At 43.2% G+C, this 23327-nt stretch overlaps 4 protein-coding genes across 5 annotated transcripts in view; 2 read left to right on the forward strand and 2 right to left on the reverse strand.

Annotated features, from left to right (window-relative positions):
* Window positions 1–23327, forward strand: part of LOC126568516 (transmembrane protein 222) — a 482151-nt gene that overhangs the window by 340212 nt on the left and 118612 nt on the right. The gene's annotated exons all lie outside the window — the stretch shown is intronic.
* Window positions 13368–17574, reverse strand: LOC126568363 (neuronal membrane glycoprotein M6-a). Of its 2 annotated transcripts, none has more exons than XM_050224828.1 (3): window positions 17526–17574; window positions 13827–14297; window positions 13368–13748 (listed from the first exon to the last, which is right to left on the reverse strand). In XM_050224828.1, exons 1-3 carry the CDS (start codon window positions 17527–17529, stop codon window positions 13471–13473), a joined length of 753 nt encoding a protein of 250 aa, XP_050080785.1. In that variant the 5' UTR covers window positions 17530–17574; the 3' UTR covers window positions 13368–13470. The 2 variants fall into 2 exon arrangements, with proteins under 2 accessions (XP_050080785.1, XP_050080784.1); XM_050224827.1 differs by lacking the exon at window positions 17526–17574 and adding an exon at window positions 16169–16511.
* LOC126568412 (uncharacterized) lies at window positions 18264–19199 on the forward strand. The gene is made up of 2 exons (XM_050224882.1): window positions 18264–18989; window positions 19065–19199. Exons 1-2 carry the CDS (start codon window positions 18282–18284, stop codon window positions 19197–19199), a joined length of 843 nt encoding a protein of 280 aa, XP_050080839.1. The 5' UTR covers window positions 18264–18281.
* LOC126567857 (uncharacterized) overlaps window positions 19810–23327 on the reverse strand; it is a 48077-nt gene continuing 44559 nt past the window's right edge. Inside the window, exons 3-4 of the mRNA XM_050224179.1 lie at window positions 20247–20471; window positions 19810–20184 (exon numbers count right to left, since the gene is read on the reverse strand). Coding sequence (XP_050080136.1) covers window positions 19810–20184; window positions 20247–20471 — 600 coding nt within the window. The remainder of the gene's footprint in view (window positions 20185–20246; window positions 20472–23327) is intronic.

Below are 23327 nucleotides of genomic sequence, written 5' to 3' on the forward strand. Positions count from 1 at the left end.
CAGCACCAGCATCAGATGATGGAAAGCCGAAGCCGAAGTTTATGAGAATGACTTTGCCTCATCGAAGCCTTTCGGAGGACCGTTCGCTTCAAAGCCTTGGGCTTGTGTTGCGATACACCTATGGATTATTTGTAGATGTTATCAATCCCGTATGCGAAAGCTCCTTTAGTATTAATCTTAAATACTTCTTGAAAATATGGAAAGGATCATCGATAATTTTGTGGTCACTAGGCTGAGAGAGATTTTGGAATACAAGCTCCTGACAAGATAATAAAAGCTTTTGACATTCTTGGCTTTAAGACCAACTAGGTCTCGCCAGCCATCGAATGACTAACTTTACTTATTCATACCAAATAGTTGGTTGGTTGGGCTTCCCTTCAACGCGTCTAAGCGACAACATACTCCATCAAATCTGTTTAAAATTTATATTCTTCTACAACAGTCAAACGTTTCAAATACTAAAGCATTTTTCGTCTAATCAAACGCCACTTAACAAGGACTGCTTGTTCCTACATAGACGTAATAACATCAGATATATAAGCTCAACCTTAATTCACCCGACCACTAATCGTACTCTAATGTCCTCTCAAACCTCTAACTACCGCATCATTATTTTTGCGGCATGCTGGACACGAGCTCACCAACAATTTCTGTGTACTTTCTTTTTGGCACCAATTTTCATCAAAATAATATCAGCAAAAAAATCCATTTTGAGGTTTCCCGAGAGACATCAAGCGTGTACCACACCTTCCACAGTGTATTTGTCCTCTAAGCACGCAACAGCAAAAACCACTGCATTCGTTGTATTTTTTTATATGCCTATTCTGTTCCTCTCGATTCGAACTGCACACGTTAGTCACAGGTAGGTCGTGAGGTAGGACAAAAGCAATGTGTCATCAGTTAAACACCAACCAGGCAACTCCTCTTAGTTGGTGGCACTTTTTTTTCCTACTGCGAAACTTTCACCTCCAACGTTTTATTATTTTTTTTTTTAAACACTGTTGGCAAAACTTTGGAAAAATGTAACCAACCTCGATAAAGCTAGTAAGGTAGGCAAAGGTAAGAAAATGAAATGGAACGACGATGTTGAGCGATCGTGGCAACCGCAACGATCGCCTGGTCTGGGGAAGTGTTCGATGCAGCTGATTCCACATAAACGTACCGGAACGTTACCGTAGAGAGATGGCAGGGCAGGGTACCCACCGGTCACAGCTATTCCACCCGACATGGATCAAATGATTGGCAATCAAACGTCTAATTGCGATTCATTTGTGGTGACTTGCGAACGGCGAAACGGCGCATCTATCATTCAACTTGATTGGAAAATTAAACGTTGGTTTACCCGCGGTAACAAAAATGAGAACAATATTCTACTTACTGTGTCAGGAAGTAAAGAATATCAGGATATTTAACACAATTAAAAGCAACGCAACGATAAAGTACTGTTCGTTACTCATTTCATTTCAGTACTAATATGGAGTGATTTTGGGATGATCGTGCTTGTTTCAGTTATTATTAACGCTAGAGCTCCAACGTAGACAATCAATTGTGCACACCAACTTCGAAAATTCAACTTGGCTCCCGGGCCAAGTTGAAAAAATAGGAAAATTCCTTAAAAATGCGTCTTCCACTTTTGTATATGTTTTGAAACGGTTTCGGGAACATCACAGCATCACTAGAAAGGTACATCAAAATCGTCTTTCAGGAACAGTGGATCGTCGGCTGAACTGGAAGGTGTTGAGAGCGTTACATGCTTACCTTCGGACTTTCGGATGGAGATATTGCAAAAAAAATAAAAAAATACAGTGCAGCATAAGTACCGTCAGAGGAATCGGGCTGAGTGAAAACTACCGCTCTTTTCGTGCCTCAAAGCAACCAAACAGAATTCTGAGGCAAAATTTCATCGCTAAAACACGCGCCCGAAAATTGTATGACCAGATTCTGACGAGGTTCACCGGTTGCGTTCTTAACGCTGACGAAACGAACATAACAACGGATTTCAGGCAGATTCCTGGCCAAAAATACTATGTTGCCACAAATCAATCCATGAACTTGACAGTTTATAAGGATCAGTGCCTGAAAAAGTGTCTTTTGATTTTTATTAATGCTCTTAAAGGCCCAATTAAGCCCTGGCCAGATTTGCCAACTACCCAACACGTACACTATTGGAAAAAACACTTACTGAAGTGGATGAACCAGTTGTGCGGCAGCTTATGAGTGGTATAAAAAAAATGTTGCTCAAATTCATTCTTACATTTACAATTATATTATTCTTGAATTTTGTGATAAACGAACAATAAAAAATTCCTGTGAGGAGCCTGCCTGTTAGGAGTGACCGAATTTTAAATGAATAACACTTTACTCCTCCATTTCGTCAACGAAATGTACATTTAAAACAATTAAATGCCAAAAATAACATTCCACCCAATGTTTCTCTGAGTGTGTGTGTGTGTCGGCACTACTTTCATTGCCCAATTCTCGCATTAACTCGTGGCGCCTCGTTTTTCGCCAGACGACGAAACCATCTTGTATTGTTTTCATTTTTTTAGCGTACAATTTCCCATCAGACTGGCGGCGGTTCAGCTGTTGCTCTTGAATTTTTTTTTTGCTTCATCCGCACCAGAAGATACCACCAAAGCTTAAGGGGAAGGTGTAAAAGTATTGTTTCTTGCCCGGCCCTCTGGTGAGCGACCAGAGAGCGTTAAGTTCACTTGGGCCATAAATTTCCCTCACTCGAGAAAAATGGGGGAAACATTGTTCGCGGCGCAACGGCGCACATGGTTTCGTTTGTCGTTTTTTTTTTTTTTTGTTACCATCTTTACGATCGCAACATGATGACGTTTGAATGAAGAAACCTCGCCTGTGTGTGTGTGTGTGTGTGTGTGTGTGTGTGTGTGTGTGTGTATGTTTCCACAATCTTTCATCTTGTTTCTAGCTTCAATTCGCACCAGTTAAAAATATATCATCAGACGTCCGCAATTTTTGTCTTTCACTCGTCCGCTTGGTGCGAAAACATTTCCTCGTTAGAAACATCCACTGTTCACAAATGATCAAGAATAATCCTTGCTGGTGATCGTAGCCGAGTTTGGCTAAAGGGCGAGAATATGCAATTGCCAAACAAACCACCATCGGGCATGCGATTCATCGTCGATCTTTCCAATTAGAATCACTCTAATTAAATTACACCTATTTCGCAACTGTCCCCTTCACAACTGACGCTTGGTGACGTGACCGGGATCCTACTCTTTGAATGTCACTCTGCATCAATATCTGCGCAAAATTTGTCACGCCAAATCTACAACCCACAATTGGGATTTCGACAAAAAATTGTCATCCTTTTCTTTACAAAAAAAATGTTTATCATGCTCGTTGACAACGATAGGAAAAACTTTGACCGCGAAATAAATAAAGATACTCAGCAAAGTTTGGTTATGACTTATCACTCATCACCCTTGTGATCTACCGGTGATCTACCGGTTTGTGCTAACGTGTCTGTTACTAACATGGAGATGGCACGGTAAATGGTTTCCGGCTGGGGAGGTGCAAATCGTGACATGAGTAATGAGTGACATACAGCAGCAGCTAACAAAGAGAGCAGCATGGCGAGGATACAAATATGGTTTATCTATTACGATTCCATTTATTTGCATTGGCAAAAGAACGAGTGTTGTTCGCAATTATTACAGCTACAGAGGGTTCTGATACTGTTGGTGACGGCTGATTCTAACTCTCAAAAATCAAATAAATAACAACGGAAAAATAAACAACTCAATCAAGCAATCGAACGATCAAAACAAAAACAATCGATCGAAAACTCGATAAATAGAAGGTGCTGACTGTGGATCGGAGAGCATTATTATAGAGTAAAATGGCGAATTGGGGTGTCGCTGACGAATACCTTTTTGGCGGGGCATGAGTCCAGCATCCTCATAACATACTCCAGCCGTCGTATCCTGCCGGTCTTGACCACCGTCAGGATGTCCGATTCCCCGTATAGCTCAGCAAGCTCGTGGTTCATCCTTTTCCTTCACACTCTATGCTCGAACACAACGCCAATGTTCTATTGTCAGTGTTTGTAGCAATACCGCACTGGTACGGGTATGGTTCGACACCTCTTGAAGGTTAATGTAGGATCTCCATACTCTAATCCGAATATCCAAATATCTGAGCTTAGGTATACGGGGAAATCCACATCCCCTTATCAGGAGGATGGATTATATGGCTAAATTGAGCGGGTGAGGGCCAGCGTCTGTTCTGCATGTTAGGGGCGGCTGGTTGTCCCTTCTGTCCTGGACATTAAGCAAGGATGCGTAGGCCCTACAACGACACAGAAGGTTGGGGGAGAGACCTTGCAAGCCACCCCTAAAAAACTAACGACAACTACCGCGACGAACAGTCAACAACAGGAAATACCGCACCGGACCAATCGATACAGACCCCCGCAAGGAAATAGGACTTACGATTGGAGACTCAGAACCTGGAATTGAAGATCTCATCGGCCATTATCTATTCCATGAAATGGATGAAAACCCTGCCAATCGCAGACCGGTGGTACGACGTTCTTCTGAGTCAGTTTTCTATCCGTAATAGAAAAAAAATTTCCCTTTTCTTCATCCAAAACGCATTGATATCAGTACATACTCTCTATAGCTGTGATAGTTGCGATGCCGGAAGCCACCAACAGCTGACTCCCGATAAAAAAAGGCAAATGTTACCACTGCGTTCATGTACGAGATAGTGAAAAACAAATCTCTCTCTCTCTCTCTCTCTCTCTCTCTCTTGCCACGGGAAAAAGTGTTCCAATTTCGGATAGAAAGCGAACACAAAGAAACAAAACAACCGAAAAAAGTGAAACAACATAATTGGAACCATTTTTCAAGCATGAAGTGCCGTCTGCAGAGTGGTTGAAGTCCGTTACTTCGTTCATTTTGGGTGGCGAGATGTTCAAAGACCCCCAAACTTCCACATCCTTTAACCTCTACCAAGAGCAAACCTTCACTTCCATTCGTCTGGCATCATTGATAAGGCGTCTCTACAAAGAGAGGTTCTTCAAACACTCGCAATATCCTCGAAATTTGCCCACCAACTACTGTCAGCACTTTAAACGCATAAACGCAGGAAACATTCATTTAAAACTCCTCGAGCAAACCCCACGCTCCAAGGATGGTACTATTTTAAGCGAATCATCTCATTGCCAATCGGCGACGGGATCTACAACCTTTAGGAGCGGCTCCGGAAGGTCATGGCGCACGGCAAGCGCAAAAGAACGAACTGACGATGAGAACACAAACGGCGGCTGCAGTGTTTTATATTTTTATCCCCCTTCCCGCTGTTTCGTCACCGTTGCAGCACTGCAAAACATACCGAAATATGCAGCAGAGCTGATGGCGGGAAAGGGAGTTAAACATCGTTTAACTTGAGTTTAATCTCTGGCGGCAACGGATCGCATTAGATCATCGAGCGCTGTTGGGCGAGGTGGCTGTACACATCACACGGTCTATCCTCCGGTGGAATATATACAAATGATTGTTTGGCTTGATGACAAGATGGCACTATGATAAATTATTCTCCATTGCGCACTGCTGCCTGATGAGCTGGATTGGTTGAAATGTGTGTAGGTTCCAAACAGCTGCCTCGCGTTCTTATCGTACTCTGGTGGATATGATGCTATCAAGAGAATTCAAACTTCATCCTTTTATTTTTGATAAATTAGTTTGTAACTTTAGCGAATTCTGAGCAAGACATGCGCGGTCATATAATGGCGACTTACGAAACTTGCTGATAGGATTGTCAGTCATCACTAAGGGGATCACCGGTCCTGCAGTCGTCGGTATCGTCTCGACCACCAGACTGCCCCACAACATCTGGTTCAAATAAATATTACGTGATAATGCTCATCGTGGAAAGCACACATTGTGCGATAGCCCAACAACGGACTTTAGATTGATGGTAAGTCGGCAAAGTTCCAGTGATCCCGATGCTTCACTAGCCACTCAGGACTTAGGGCCGTTGTCTGACTGTTAAACTACGAGTAACAGTCCAAACAGGTCCAAAAAACATGTGTTGAGTTTAGAGAGTTCACAACAATGCTCCTGCAAATTTCAGCTCTTGGGAGTTTACTACATATAAAACCTTACTTATGATGATCTAATCACCACCGCCCGTATGTTGTATCTGTACTCAAAATGTTTATCCTAGAGGTAAATGTTAACATACCTTCAGATTTAGGACTCCTTTAGCTCCATCAGTTGTTCCTGCCGGCTAAACCAAACATTTATCGGGGTTGATCCTTCGACAGAGGTTCCTCCAATAATCTGTTAGACGTTGGTAAGGGAAGTTAGGGAGTTCTATGGATGACCTGCTCCGCATCGGAAGGAGAGCTCATCTCTAGTTCAGCCCAAGATGCCGAACGATAGTTGCCAGGCCCCCAATATTATCTTATCAGTTTCCAATGCATTACGACTTTGTTAAATTATTGCAAAAGTTTTTTTAAGTGAGGGATCCCGGATGTTGAACTCCTATTTATGCACTGACAGCGTTTCATTGCACAAAACCAACTCTAAGACTTGTATTTTAAATCATATGAAAATTGGATGTTTTATCCATCCATCATAGAGTGCGAACACTGTGCATCTCCACCATTCAGCCGTTTTTATTTAGTTCAAACTTGTCTGGGATCCGTCAGTTGATCCGTCAGGCGTCAGTTGATCACATATTAAAGTGTGATGAAGGCGATGTGTGTTCTATGCGATCACTGTTATTTGAAGCGAACGATTTACATTTCTTCCCGGGGAAGGGAAGCTCTTGGGTAAATGACGATAAGTGTATCTTTACTTCGAGTCGCAGTTGCCTTGGTGTCTCCCCCAGGTGAACCCCTCAAGCCAGTTGCAAACCAAAGACAAATGTTTCCTGTGTTACGGCGGCAAGAATTGGCATTAGATCGCTTGTTCTACAACACTCACGTGCTATTGTACGTTTCAGAGGTATAAACATTTGATAACGCGCAATGGTAGCCTGAGAAAAAAAAAAACAAACATAAGCAATTTATGCACGCTCCGGTTGCTTATCGAAAGCAACAACGGTGAATAAATACAGCAGCAAAAGCACCGATACGCCACTTCGGCCGCCGTCCGAAGAGCTTCACTTTTGCCTTGTGTTATGGGGGGTTTCACATCCGCCGTTTGATCTGGTTTTGAATGCCATGAGCAATGCTATGCAACACACGGTGCTAAGAGAGGTGCATAAAGATGCGGCGGCGTTATTGCAGTGAATGATGTGCAATCGGGCAGGAAGGCAGCACCGACTGATGAACATTGATTACAGCGAATGGGGTCACATTGCATTGGGGAGTCCATTTCCGTGTGACGCAGAGTTGTAGCTTGTAAATGTGTTTGAAGCTATCATACTGATTAGTCAATGAATTGAGCAAGGATCTTAATTCTTCTGCCAATTCACTGTAGCTTACAGGCTCAACTCGGTTCAGGTGTACAATACAATTCAACAATGAAGCCGCAGCACTAGACCCTTCGAAATCTTCACAAAGTTATGCTTTACCAAATGCCAGCCATGCCAAATTCTTAACTTCCTTACTTTTTCCCTCAATAATCATTGTTCTTGTATGCAGAGGAACGTTGAGGATAGGATCCTCTTCAACCTCTCTCGCTCTCTCGCTCTCTCTCTCTCTCTCTCCCTCTCTCTCTCTCTCTGAGAATGAGATTGAGATTGTCATCTCAGATTCAAAAGTAGAATCTTTGGGGAGCATGCCGATCCTGGCATACGCTGATGACAGGGACACATCATTGGTTTGAGGCTCTCCGATGAACCAGAATTTTTTCGAAGGAAGTTAGACGTCAAAAACGATCATCAGAGACTTCAATCGAACCTTAAACAAACGCATTAGGTAATCGTAATCGGTCTGTTCTTATCATCTTTAATTCCATCTATCTTGGATCACATAATGTAAGCTTAGGCAATCTTCTTGTTTGGCTCTGCGATCTTGGAGGGCAGCGGGCACCCTTGATTTGATTAGTCAGTGCTGTGTACGGGGAGACGGTCCTGACGGGATATCGGTCTGCTCTTGTTGAAGAATTGGCCTAAAGCTGGGACTGCAATAGATTATGTACAGTCTCAAGTACTCACATATGTCTCTGAGATATAGACTCTATAGATAAGGAAGGTCTCGAAAGGATATTTAGCCCCGCATCTGTGAAATGACTTTGGCGAGTTAGACTTGCCATGCTTAAGCGTATCTAGTTGTTGGTGTTTCTATCAGAAAGACGCGAAGCCAGAAGATTGCGATTTAGAGAGCTTCAGCTGATCTAATAGTATGTAAGTAATAAACGTAACGGAGCTGAAATTCCAACATTTTTCGGTTACAAGTTTCATACCTTTTCAGCCCTCTTCTTGCTCAACTAATCGCAACCGCTTATCACAACTCCCGAGGCTCCCGTGAGGCTCCGAAGCACCATTCTTTTTGAGGTCATCATCAACTTCATGACCCAACCTTTTTTTTCTTGTCTAATGAATAATGTGCGCTCCAGATGAGAATGCTCGGTCGTGACACTCTACTAACACATTTCAAACGCTGCGGATTGTACACGACCGAGACCGCAGTAATTACAACCTGATCCAGGCCGCTGGTGCTGCTTCCGTAATGAGTGGATTGTGAGCATGTGAGGGGGGGGGGGGGGTGGAGAAGAGAGTGACTGTCTCGAAACGTCTTTCACCAGCAAAACACGTCTGGAACTGGTTTGCACCACACACGCTGTCATTTGATAGATTGGCGTGTAACGCCCAGAATAATAATCTGCATTAGCGCTCCTTAGATGAGACAGAAAGTATTGGGAATGAAATGAAGTCATGCTACTGCAACTTCCTTCATACAATGTAACGACAGTGGCTGGAATGTATTTAATTCGAACACCAAATCACCACCACCAGAACGGGAAATGTAACATTAATGCAAAGAACCCCAACTGTAGAAAACATGCTCCACTTACCTTCTAACCAGCATCCACTCCAAAACAGCCTACTTGCTCAGGAGAAACGGGGTGTGCCCCGTACTGCTGGGACTAAACACAATTCTTTGTTCTTCACACTGGCAACCACGTCTACTGCGATTGCCTATTGCCTCTGAGATTGCTTCTGATTGCCCAAGGCAACCCACCAGCGTAGGGCGCACGCCACTAAACCGGTAACTCCATCTTAAAGGTGGCTGCTGCTGCTCCTAGAACCTTGATGCACAGCCTCGGGAATGTGGTCCACAAGAACCGCTCGGGTGGGAACACTAGCGAAACCGGACATGTATTTTCAGAACACCAGGAGCAGGAAACGCTTGCACCGATTCCGACTTGCGTAAACAGAAAAACAAACTCACAACTGTCAAACTTTATGAAACTTTTTTTAAAAATAAAACGCGCACTGTTTTTAACTAATTTTTTCACAAATTTTCACAACTTTTCGAAAAACTTATATGAATAAAAAAAGCACACAAACGCACCGGTTTTTTAACACACACTTTCACGCACTACCACAAACACACGCGCACACAATTCACTGCTTTTACTCCGGCTGCTCACTCTGTTGATGGTGTGGTGAAGCTGCATCTCGCCTACTATGGATTAGAATCGCTACAACAACACTGGCACTGCCTTTTTTTGCTGGTCAACCTCCCGTGCTGCAGATGACGACTGCACCCCTTTGCACAATGCAGCCGGAGCAATTGTTGATTTGCGTGGGGCGAAAAACTAGGAACAGTAAGGATCCAGAGCACTTTCCGTGGTTGAAGCAATCTTTCCCAAATTTTCACTTCAATTTTCTAGGAAATTTTGTTTTCCTTCGATGCATCCTTCTTCGCTCGTTCGTTCCATGATGGCGCTTAACACCCTTTTTTCTTCGCCCATTATCGCTTGTACGCTGAAACACTTGAGGAACGGTACGGACCCAACACACCTTCCTTCCGGAAACACACGGATTTTCACAGTTTAGCTAAACTTCACCACATCGCCAACACAACGGTGCTGCGAACTTTTGTTACAGATTTTTCTTAAGGTAAATTCAGGTTGACCGCAATCCTAACTACACGCTTGCACGATCTTCCGCACGGAGAACTTTGATTTTGCTTGCCTGCTTCGGTCAACACATCATTTAGAGAGCTTTTCCGCCAGCATCCAACGCGTGCCCGCACACACACACACACACACACACGCAAGCAGCCGTGTGTGTAGAAATGATGATTTTGAAGCCCTTTCTCTTCTCACCGTACCACGTATACACATGCGCGCCTTTCACATCTCCACCGAGCCACCCCCACCCAGCACAACGTTGTCACACCCCTGCACAAAGAGGAAGAAGAAAAACACCCGAAACACACACATGCAACGGCACGGCGAACCCAAACACACACGGTACAGGTGAAAATTTTGCCTACCGGATGATGCTACGACGACGGGAACGGTTTGCTTTGGATTGCAAAATATTCTCTTTCCGTTTTTGCTGGCGTTGCTGTGACAACAATGGGCCCGTTCAGCAACCCCGGCTCGATGCTGCTGCTGCTGCTGCTACTGCAGAAAGCAAAAACGCGGTGCGTTTGCCGTCGACACCGACACACCACCAATTGTCTGCACCGGACAGCTTCTTGTGCACAGCGCGCCCGTACGGTTCGAGCGCGTGAAACATAATGAGCAAAATACAGAGAGAACGCGCGCGCTGTTCGATGTCCACGGCCCATTGAGAGAAAGGCGTGGGAAAGAGACAGCACTACGGCCGCCTTTACAAATTGAGAATACTTGCTTCTTATTTCACTAAATCGATACGTTTTACGTATTTACAGAGCATTTTTATGCCTGAAAACGCGAATTTAATTCTTTCTTGCTCAAAAGAAAGAAACACATCGTAACACGCGCAGCGAACAGAACAAAAGCCGACTGTAGACTAAACTTTGTCTGTGGCTGTGTATTTACTGCGTAGGCTGTGGTCTATGTACGGCAATTGAAATGTCGAAGCAGCACACGGGCTGAATGAAGTGTCAAATTCAAAGTTTCCGTTGCTTGTGGTTGTTACTTTTGAAATGGAAATAAAATACGCAAATTAGTGAAATTGTCGCGGATTCCTAGTTATTTTTAGCCTTATTTACATTTTCAACATTATTAAGATGCGTTATTATAAACCCAGCCTTTCATAAATGTGGAAGTTTTCTCAATATTTTTTATTTGAATTTTACACACTTATTGTTAACCTCACATTTCAAATAAAAATTAATTAACTTATAACAGTGGGGCAGTAACAAGCTCAAGATACTTTAAAATATATACTTTTTTGTTTATTGGACAGTATTTAAATATGGGATAAAAAACGAAAGCAAAAGAAACAAACAGAAATCTAATTCCTAAAGAAAGTACTAAAATGTCTCGACTGCCTGGTGAATCTCTTCTTCTATTCGTTTTTTTCCTGAATGGTTGAATGATGCATACGTGTGTAAATAATAAAAACGAATATTATGCCTATGCATGCAATGCAAACAGTGCAAAAATAATTAACCTAACGGCTACCATTGAACAATTTCTTACACACTATCAATTAGAACGATTTAGAAGGATGAATTTTTCAAATTCAATGCATTTTTTTAGTTCCTTTTTTCTCGTTTAGTATAAAAAACGCCTTCCTATGCCTCTGTTTTGCATTCTTCTTCCATCATCCAAAGGGACAGACTGAACATTATGAAAGGAAGCTAATGATTAGATTGTGAAAGCGAGAATTAGTAGAACACGGTACAAATGTGGTGGGTAAAAAGTGTACAACAAGAACGACGATTAAATACTGAATTGAATACTGACTGCGGGGAATGTAAACACTTACACGAATTACAGTGAAAAGGGGAATTGATTGTTTAAGCATAGTGGGGCATTGTTTTCTTCTTTAGGCTGAAAGTGTTAGGCCCAGAGGAAGAAGTTCGAATTGAGCTTGTAAATATGTAATGCACACGCGAGTAAATAAGCGTACACCATATATATATATATACGTATGTGGCGGAAAATATTAGCTTCCTTTCTGCAAAATGCAAACAAAAAAGACAAGCATTGCTATAAATATGTGAACCTTCCTCCGTTTCTGAGCTGTGACAAATTTTAGAACGCACTATAAATGCGTACACAAACACTAAATTTTATACATATAGTTACGGTTAAGGATCTCTTATCCTAGTATCCTACTCTTGTGTGCCGCTTTTTGAAACCGCAACCATCGCTAATGCATCCTCCACCGTCTGCTCTGTATAATTCGAGGAGATCGTGCAAGTTTGTCCCGAAAACGGTACTCGCCTTTCAAACGGGAATGTATGATTTTGTTTGCTTTGCTGGGTTTGTTTATGTATAAAAAAAATATCGGCACGTATATGCATTGTACCGCAGGGTACGTGGAATGTGATCGGTTGTGTAGCATTTATCATTTTACAATACAATAGATATAAAAATACTATATCCGTTTCGCTACCGTTAGTTCCGTTTTGTGCATTCTATTACACGGGGGATTGTTTGAAGGATTCTCTCTTTCAAATATTATTGCCTCCAAGCTTTATCACACTGGAATGTATTTATGTTTTTTTTTTCTTCTGGGCTTTGTCTTTTACTTCAACAGGCTGTATGCTGGGCTTTTGTGCTTTGTGTTCGTGTTTTTGTGGCACTTTTTCGGTGCCAAAAAAACGCTCCTACCAGCATTCCTATTTGCTTCAATCGATATGTCTCTCTCTTAATATTACTTCCAACATCTCGGCCAGAAAAGACATGAATACACGAAAGCAAAAGCCATTTTATCTCGGTTGTTCTCTTGTGTTGTTTTGTGCTATATATATAAACCGTTGTGTGTTTGCTTATTGTTACCTCGTCAGACTTTTTTTGAGAAGGGTTTTCGTCTTCCAAACTGCTACTTCTATTCTTTCTGAGTTATGTCGTTGCCGTGCTTCCTACTACTACTACGCGGGCGCCTCCAGGAGTATCTATATTGGGCAAAACGAACCTGTGCCTATGTTCAAACTGTAAGCGAGAAATCAGGAAAAACAAATGACAGGGTTGGACGGATTGAGGCAAAAAATTATGCAGAAATTAAAAAATCTTTTGAAAGATTTGTTGGAAATAAGGATGCAGGGAATACCTAAAAACCTGCAGCATGGCAGTGAAAGGGCTTTTTTTTCTTTAAACATAATCTAATCTATCCACACAGTGGTGAACGTAATGTTTTTGGCGCGGAAATTCATGATCCCATCAACTGTGAATCCGAGCTTCGCGTAAACTTAACTTCCCTTTAAAAGCGAAACAACAAGCGAAAATGGAACAGAGTAGGCCATCTTTTTCAGGCGCTCCTCAAACAGGGGTGGCAAATTTAAACGTAAGCTGCTCGTACAGCGCCATATGCGGGCTTACCAGTGTGGGGCCACCCTCATGTGCTGTGCTCAATGTAGATCTCCTGGGCCGTATCCTAGAACCGATCCTTTGACGCGGCACTGTACTCCATCTCGGTGAGATTTTGAATTTCCTGCAGCTCCTGGAACTTTTCGTGATCGCGTATGTGCGCATAGTTGGCGGCCAGGCACATCAGGTAATGCACGAAGCTAAGTATGATCAGCAGGCACGAAACCGTTGCAAGGATAAACATGATTTCACACTTTTCCACACCATCCTTGCAGAATGCTTTCACTTTTGCGGGTTCGCAGATCTTCATGTCCTCCTGCTTTACGCCATCCGGGAACATAAAGTCTAGAATTTGAAGGTGATAAATGCAATTTAAATGTAAACATTTTGTTTTTCTTTCAATACTAAGACAAAATAACTTACAGAACTGCGTCAGATCGATACAATCCCGGTGCGTCTGTACGTTCGTGTTGGCACACATATTCCAAAACACCGTAAACACAAACGTTACGATCGAGAGGAAGCAGAGGATCAGAATCCACGCAATGTTTAGCACGTACGAGATGGCCATAAAGACGGCACAGGAAATGCGTCCACCGACGCGCGATCCCCACGCCCGGTACACCTTGTGCCGGGTAGCGCCAGTCGCCAGGAAGCCCACAAACAGAATCATTAGCCCGAGCGCGGCCATCGATGCACCGATTACGACGAAAATTATTTGCACCGCTTCGATCCAGGGCAGACGCAGATGGAACACCTGATCGAGCATGATGATCGCGAGCGAGGTACCGCGGAACATCGTACCGCAGAACACGCCAACTCCGATAAGGCACATGACCGTCGCGATCAGTGTCGCGTACGGTATCCGCGTTACGCATGATTTGCAGCATCCACCTGGTGGGTGATTTAAAAAAAAAAAAGGTCGGATTAAAGGAGTTGGAAAACGCCAATTGGATGAAACATATTCGAATGATTTTGATCGATGAATTGTTAGTGCGAGACGATCGTGGAATTGTGACAACAAGAAGCAGAAAGTGACATGAAAATCGACATTGGACGATGATGGGACACAAACGTTGCTCTATTTAGTTGCTGAAAAACGGAAAGAAATGGTGAAGTGGTACCATACACGGAGAATAAATAATGCATGTTGTCCGCTCTGTTTAGCACGGAAGCGTTAATTGCGTGTATCACCATTGTTTGCTTGTAGCTGCTGCCTGTACGACACACCAGCAAACAGAAACATATTATTGATGTTTTTAGTGGATAAAGAAGAACGGAGCATTTAACGATGCTGGCGAAGATGATTTCATTGGAAGTAACGTACAGCATAGGCCACAAAAGGATTGCTTTTCCTAACTGTTGGCACCTGGTGGTTATTTACAGATAAAATTTGACTTTAATGGGAGGTATGCTTCATAGCTTTTTGGTGAAATATTACTAAACTTGCGACCAAATTAAGCCGACTCATGATTTAGAACGTTCTCTCCTTTATGGAGAAGCTAAAGATATTTCCAATGGAGGCGGCCAAATCAAAAGAGTCAGTTCCTTGGAGGCCCCCAGCTAAATGGAAGTGTAGGCTCCTACCAGATTGAATCTGTTAGTGGTTTGAACCACCACCAGATTACCAGATTGAATCTGTTAGTGTGTTCAGATCGCAGGGACGACAATACAGCGCGACCGAGGAATTTTTCCAACACATCCAAGAAAATTGTCTAAACCACGTCCGTGTGACTGATGTTGATTTACATTACAGTCGATTTACTGTCTCTGTCATTGGAAAGAGCGTATCCTTTCTAGGAGTACAGTTTCGAAGAGGTTCTACTTATAGAAAAATCGATATCTCCGTCAACGCCCCATGAAGATTTGGGGACCCAAAAATCCGCTTAGTTTTTCCATACTATGATCCTCTGATAATAATCGTAAAAATCTCTTTGAATTGTGAGAGGAAAAGGGAACTTTATCTCTAAAATCTTCCTGATCATGTTCCCGGATAGATTTCCTTCAGTGCATTTTCTTTAAGACTTTCGATGAACAGCCGTTATCATGAAGAAGATCACAAAAACAAGAATCGTATCCTTTTCGGCAATTTTTAGGTCTGCATTTTGGCACATTTTGTCAAAAATTAATTGTAAAAGATGAACTGAACGTTGAGCTATTGCTAACCTTAGTGATTAGTATTGGGAAAAAAATCTAAGTATTTGATAGACGAGCCTCTTAGGCTAATATTTCTTGTCTTGTCTTGTAACATCCTTGTCCAGTCTAAACTTTAAAAAATATGTATAAAGAGCTTCGCAAAGCAGTGTGATCGATGCTTAAAAGCAATTTCATAATGACAAGCTAAAACGAAAATGGAAAATTAATTATTTAAAGCTAATACAAAAAGGAACTGTTTCTACTGCAGTGTGTTAACAACAATACGACACATAACATAACACACACGGTGAATAAAACATATCCCCAATGAATCTGGATCCCTAATTGACCGCAGATGATGATAATTATGGTGATGATGAGGATGACGATGATGATGATGGAAGTGAAACAATTTCCACGAAGCACGACGTTCAACACAATTTGCCGGCTCTCCAGTTGTTGCCGGTGTAACAACAGAATCACAAGTGCAATAGAGCAGACATGAATCATTGCCACTGGTGCCATTGATGTCTGATGGCCGTGAAAAGCGGAACACATAAACTTTGCAATGGTGGTGTGTGTTTGTGTATTTGTGTGCATTGACCCGCTGTGTTTCCACCGGTAAATACCTTTCCGCGGTGGTTTCCCGTGTAGGGTCGTCTCCGAGTATCGATCCACCGATAAGTTCGAACGATAAGCTATGCTACGCCGCTGAAGCCCACTGTTAAGGGCTGCTGCCTGTTGCTGTGGAAGCGTGTTGTACGCACGGGTCAGCGCACCATCGTCGTCGAAGTTGGTTTCGAGTAGAAAATCGTCCCGTATCTGTCCGGTCGGTGTTCGGTTACGATTGTTCGTCATGGTGCACTGGTCAGGCGGGTACTTCCGGTCGGGATGATGATGGTGGTGGTGGCCGGATGTGGCTGACACTCGGCCGCTGACCGTTTGAACTGTCGGAGATGCGCGGTATAGACTCACGGAACACACACAAGCGCGTGAATGTACGCGTGTTTGGTTGATGATTCACAGAGAGTGTCCCGGGTCACACAGGAGGACAGGGTGGAACAGTCCCAAACCGAACTAGAAACACACGAACTGTATAATCGTGTAATCAAAACGGTACAACACACCAAACTCTATCGTCTCATCTCGCTTTTTTCCACAAACCGGGAGGATCCAACGGTAACGACGTGCGCCTACTGCGACCTACTTTATCGATCCGCTGAACGTCGAGCAAGTTACGTAGCCACTTGTTGTTGATCTTCACAAACCACATCCAAGGGTGCGTTGAATTAAAACTTAACTAATGTGTCACCCTCAGCTCTTTATCTTGCTGTTTAACGGGTTTAACCTTAAGGGCACAATAATTGAGTCAGACAGTGTGCGTTAATTATTGCACACGGGAATGGCACGCGCGCACCGCACAGTTGCAAGAGCCCGTCGTTTTGAATGAGGGAAAAAATACTACCGACAACGCACTGGATCAACAACATTCCAACCCCCCCAACGAACGGAGCTGCTAATGTTAAGGGGTGGGGGATGATGATGTTCTTTAACACACCAATACCAAAGCACATCAAAACACTCTCAACAAGTGGGGGGAATAAAATACAGATTGAAGAACAAATTAAATGCTGGTGTTCCAATTGGAAATTTGAACAATCTGAATTAAAGTGCATGCTAATTGTTCTTCGTAGAATTACCGATTAAAATGAGTAAATTTAAATGAGCTGCACCTTAGTAGAGCCAGTGAAGCCCCACCTTATCCGATCGTCTGCTGGAGTGTGTGTGTGTGTGTGTGTGTTGGTTACCCCAGCAACATCTCTTTGTGGGCTTAGGTAACTCGCGATACACCAGTATTCGTCGAAGCCTTACTATACTTTTCCTTTATCTTATCTTTCGCTGACAAAAAACGGATAAGAAAACTCTTCTGTTTTCCCCCGGAACGATAAACATACGATGCAGCTACAACATTGCTCATATACCTACCCATCGTGCTGGTTGCTTTTAATTCTTTCTCCTACGGAATGTGGTGCTGGCGCTGCTGCTTGGTGGAGAGAGCAAAGAGGTAGTACACTCCTTTTTTATGTGCGTTGTTCACACACACCCCCCAAAACAGAGAGGAGGAAATTGAAGCCAGATTGGCACGAGTTTCGAGTGAATTTTTGTATCACTTTAAGCGATCACTATCACTGCACACGGTGGGCAATTAAGGGCAAGTTTTCATTTGTAAAACATAATTATAAACAACAAAAAACTGAGCACACAGAATTGCACGTAAACAAATTTTGTTGCACGCTAAGGCGCGTTTGACATTTCACGCTGGCTTTCTCCTTTCATGTCGACTATATCGACAGCGAGAGAGAGGCGCTGACAATTGATTTTTTTTTGAATTTGAAATTCAATTTCAATAAAGTAGAAGTGTACATGAAATGAGCAGTATTATTGTTTATTCCCGCGAGTGGGAGTATAATCTTGCACTTAAATTAATTTTAATTTAAATAAACTAAAACCGGCTTAAACTGCCAGCATACGATGTTCTAAAAACACAGGGCTCGCTTCACGCACACGTCCGTACGTTTGACGTTTCGTACAGGTGTTTCAATTCGAAAACGAAACGTCCAGTCCAACTGAACAGCAGCAGCAGCGGCTTTGTTTTGTTTGTGCAATATCCTTCATCAACGAATTACAGTTGCATTTTACTCTTTTCTCCGTTGTGCGAACAGTACTAATGCAATTCCAACTATGACACCGGCCGATTTCGACTCCGTGGCAAAGCATGTGTACATAAACCTCGAACACATAAATCGATACCTCGGTAAGGCAAAGATCGCTTCTAAATTCCACACCACTAGTGACGAACTGCCGGCAACGCTGCTTGCCCTCACAAAGGAAGACATCCCAGAAGTACCGGTGAAGGCATTCGATCCACTGGAACGACCCAGTGAGGAAGAAATTGACACACTTTTCGACACAATCCGATCACGATCGTCGCAAACCAGCAACGGTACCGGTGCCAACAAGCAGACCCAACGGCATGGATCGTTTAAGAAAACAACGGCCGCACCTCTGCAACAATCCCGATTGCTGAACGACACCAATCTGATAGCGAACTCAACCAGCTCGTTAACAGGTTCCTGCTCCGATATGACCGCATTGGTAAACAAATCATCCAAGCAACCAGCGATCGATGTGGAATTGCTCGTTGATCGTTTACGGCAGTCGATCGCTGCGCTGGGTGCGATCGAAAATGGAAAGATTGAATGTATCGATTTGGCACAGATGCGCCAACAGTTCCGGCGCGAATGGGCGGCCAATCTGAGGGCATGCCGTAACGTGGAAGCCTTGCTGGATGAATTTAAACAGCAGACAGAAAGCAATGGATCGGTTACGATGAAGAAGGAACCGTTGATAAGCAGTGAGTTGGTAAAGTCGATGAAACAATTACAAACGGTAAGCTAGAGTGATTTGGATAAGCGAAATTCGGATTGGTAACTAATTTACGCGCTACTTTTTGTCCATTTGCAGAAATTACACTATGCGATATCGATTAAAAAAGCCGACGTACTGCCCGACATGACCAAAACGCTCAGCAAGGACGTGTTTCCGCTGTCCGAGTGTCTCGATACGATTGACGAAACGATCAGAGAGAAGCAGCTGTAGGAAGGACGATATTCAATTTATTAAATACATATTTAACAGTTAACATTCAAGCTTCGTTTTGGTTGTATTTTCCAATTAAGTTCCGGAATTTTGTAGGGAACGATCGTGTGTTCCTTTCGATACTCAAGAGAAGCTCTGCTCCAGCTCTTGGGCGAATAAAACTCCAACTTTACATGTAAATAGATATATTTTCCATTCGTAATACATTCGTAAAACAACAAAAAATGATTAGAAAGGATATCCCCGAAATTGACTCTGTTGTGTCGGTTGTTTTGTTCCCGTTTTCCGCTTCGCTCTTTATACGATTTGGTTTTGCGTTGATGAATGTTGTTCTGGTAATTGATTTTTCCCTTCGCCTCTTGGGATTCCCTTATTTTTCCACACACACACACAATATCCTTTTCCATTCTTCTAATGCACTGTTAGTGTGTCATCCTTTGCCTTTTTTGATATTGAAGCCTTTGGTATTTGGTACAAAAATATTAAATATTTCAATCATATTGCGCTCAAAATATTCCAACTTCCTATCGGTTCTAGAAAATGTCTTCATATACAGTACATCCTAACCCTAGCACTAAGTTGGTATCGGTAGCCGTTGTTAGTGTAGCGCTCAATCGTCACTGCACGCGATGATCGTATTGGTGGGCGAACCGGTCGTAGAGGGTGGTGCCGTACCGGTACCCGAATCCGTCGGTGATGGTGTTTCCAGCTTCCGGCGATTATTGCGCCGCCCGATCAGTATCACCACCTCCCCCGTCTTGATCGCCTTGAACACATTGATCGCCTCCTGGTGCGATAGGCCCTGGAATGCTTTCCCGTTTACGGACAGTATTTCGTCCCCTGCCTGCAGTGTACCCTTCTCGGCCGCCTGCCCGTTCGGGTAGATCGTCTTCACGTAGATGCCCATCGAACCCTTGGGCGAATCCTTACCGCCGACAATGGAAAATCCGAGCGCTTTTGCTCCGTTGCCTTTCGAAAAGCGAGCCTGCAGTATGGGATAGAGGCGTGTTTAATACGTGTATTTATTTTCACACTTCCAATACTCACCTGTCGGATGGTAAATGCATTCGGACCGTGGCGTGGAAGGGTACAGAACTTGCTCTCCTCGATGCTATCCTCATCGTCTTCGTCCTCGTCGTCTTCATCCTCGTTGGCAGTGTTGTGACGGTTTAGATGACGCAGATGATCCGATCCAAGTTTAGTGCTGTCCGCGAATGTTATGCCGGCGTTCGATTTGGTCAAGCCGTTGCTACTGATAGTAGACTCGGAAATCTATCAATAAAGGGTACGAAAATAACAGGATTAGGATTTATTCGCTACAATAGAAGGTAGTTTAAACCTAAGCGCTATATTGAAGCCTCACTCCAATAATCTGCGGACACTGAGGGCACGCTTTTTTTTAAAAAAAAGGAAGCTTAATCCTTACTTAGAGCTGTCAATATGTAGCTCTCTCCTCAACAGGTAGCTCTTCCTCGTTAGATCCTCACAAAGTCAAATCTCAAAACAATTAATTGGATTAGAATCTAATCAACTCGCACCAACGCAATCTTTTGTATAAAAACCGTGCGTCATCAACAAAACGCCCAAAACACACGACGGGTGGTAGGTTCCTCCAATTCGCTACGACGGGACACCCAATCTGCCATAAAATGCATAACAGCACCATGATCGAGCCGACGATCGAATGAACGGTTTCGCATTAGTGTTATCCGATAGACGGTCGACGACGTACACAAAGAAACACAAACATGTACAGCTGACCTGGGCAGCCAGACATTGTTTTTGGTCTGCCGGAAAAGTTTTATAGTACCGACGCACCCGCTAACAGAATGGCCAATTGAAGGGATATAAAATTCAACACCACACAACGCTAGAGGACCCGCGCCGGAACGTTATATGACACAAAATTAGATAGCTCATAAATTTCTTCCAAACTCCCCCTCTTCGCTACCCGTTGGCTGCTTGTTACCCTCACCCTCGCGTTGTGGACATTTAGTATGGACATTGACAAAACGTGTCGATACTGGAAAGTCTCGCAGAAAGACACACAGAGACCCGATAGTGGCGTTCTTTGACCATGCAGTGTTTGGTGGCATAATATGGTTAGCATGTTGTGTTAGACCGTTAGTCGTTTTACTTTCGAACGGTTCGCTACCGTACAGTTGACCGACGCATTGTTTATCCCCCCCAAAAAAGGGGGCGGACATTCCTAATGGCTGACAGACGATGCTGGTGCGTCATGCTTTTCGACATGCCTAATGAACCATTGTATATCTTCTAGGAAGTGCCTGTTAAAACCTCTAGCCATTAATGGATGATGTGCAGAAATTGTATATCAATTGCATATTGAATCGTAGAGGAATGTTTATATTTTTATAGAATGCAGAGATTACTTCTAAGTCTTCTACTTGAAAGAAAAAGAACAGCTTAAATTACTGGGACATTTAATCCATCTCAAGATCACAAGATCGTCGAAATTATACAATAATTGAATTACAAAAATTAACAACTACACAGTATTCACAGTGTAATGCTCGTCCAAATCGTCCTTTAACAAGGATCTCGACAGAAGTCTTAGCCTTAGAAGTCTTAGAAGCTCCAAATCCAGAAGATGGTGTCGCGCAGCCTACGATGGAAGATTGTGCATAGAAGTGTCTTAAGAAGGTAGTTGTGAGGCTCCAAAGACCACATGAACACTCCAGGACCGAACTACGGTAGACAGTCTTAATGATAGCGGAATCCTCTTTGGCTGCCCTATCGACCTTGACATCATTTTGCTGAAGACTTAAGGATGAATCGAGCTTCCTTTTGGTAACTTTTTTGAGGTTGTAGCGACACTTAATTCAAGGCAATTCTTCTCCTTCCCCTTTTTCTTGGGTTAACGACCTGCTTGATCATGTCGCAAACCCAAGTAGTTCGATAGTCACTTGCTTCCTCACGGCGCGAGACCAGCCAGCTTAGAGACTAGTAGAACAGGGCCACAAGCTCAGAGTTTCCCTAAACTTTGTGGAGCTTAAGATTATCATAAAGTGCTTTTCTGTTCTCTCCAGTTACACGAGCCTTCTTAATATGTCTATTTTTAAGCTTGTCTTACAAATAACAAGAAATAAAAGGACAGATCTCAGTCGCATAAGATCGCTACGGAGCTACGTTCAAAGAAACCGCAAGAAAAGGAATTATTCACAAGTAAAAACAAGTATTCTTTTTTTACTTGTCTTGCTGCACTGTACCGCTGACCTGTTGATCTCAATGCGCGGGGTAGCTTGCAGATTTTTTTCCGGTGTGTTTTAATTGTCAGCACAAACGAATGCGGAAGAGATCTCATGCCTTTTTGCCGGAGACACAAACGAAAACGCAACAAGAAACACTACCCAGTACAATGCTAAACCAGCTAACGTGCCGAAAAAAGGAGGTCTTGTGTAAAATCGATCGAAACTGGCTCGGTTTGCATGGTTGCATTTCGGACAGGTACCGGATTTTGTAGCCCTAGTCTCCGGCAGTCTTGGCCAGTGTGCCTGATTATTGCTGGTCTAATTATATTGGCATGCTCGGTCCATCGGTGTAGAAGCTCTCTCGTCCACTAATTCACACTGGTGGCAAACACCACAGTCCGGATGGTTGGATGGATGTTGCGCTTAAGCTTCGGCTCCGTCTTAATTGAATTGCCTAATTTAGATGAGTCGGATGATCGGGCAGCAGCTTCATTTTTCTACCGGTGAAAGATCGCAAAACAAACGAAATGGAAACGATTTGCCGGTAGAAAGCTTAGGATAGTGGTAAGACAACCCACCATCAGAGATCGTGAGCAGTTTAGAGTGGTTTGGCAACAAAAAAAACGAAGAAGGAAATTAATTTGTGGACAGCCAGAAAAGTGACCGAATAGTAAAACAAAGCTCACACAAAAAAGAGTGCTTTTTGTGCAAATTTTCCATCTCAAGATGGGGTTTGGGAAAGTACAAGCAACAACATTAGTTAAATTCCAAATCGAAGATAATTTTGATGGATCGGGCATGATGTAACTTCCTGCTGATGAGGAGGCTCGTAAATGGAGCAATTAATAATGCAACAGCAAATTCGGTAACGGTTGTCAACGGAGCTCACTCTGCTAGTAAAGTCATCGTTTTACGA

Source organism: Anopheles maculipalpis, chromosome 2RL (genome assembly GCF_943734695.1).
Source record: "Anopheles maculipalpis chromosome 2RL, idAnoMacuDA_375_x, whole genome shotgun sequence".
NCBI classification, from domain to species: Eukaryota; Metazoa; Arthropoda; class Insecta; order Diptera; family Culicidae; genus Anopheles; species Anopheles maculipalpis.

What these genes read in the sequence shown, in the direction of transcription:
- LOC126568363 (XM_050224827.1), bottom strand. Translation starts at nt 16,397, where the DNA reads ATGACGAACAATCGTAACCGAACACCGACCGGACAGATACGGGACGAT. An exon ending in CGGGAAACCACCGCGGAAAG is followed by an intron (nt 14,298 to 16,168) that starts GTATTTACCGGT and finishes ATCACCCACCAG; the next exon opens with GTGGATGCTGCAAATCATGC. An exon ending in TATCGATCTGACGCAGTTCT is followed by an intron (nt 13,749 to 13,826) that starts GTAAGTTATTTT and finishes TTCAAATTCTAG; the next exon opens with ACTTTATGTTCCCGGATGGC.
- LOC126568412 (XM_050224882.1), top strand. Translation starts at nt 18,282, where the DNA reads ATGACACCGGCCGATTTCGACTCCGTGGCAAAGCATGTGTACATAAAC. An exon ending in CGATGAAACAATTACAAACG is followed by an intron (nt 18,990 to 19,064) that starts GTAAGCTAGAGT and finishes GTCCATTTGCAG; the next exon opens with AAATTACACTATGCGATATC.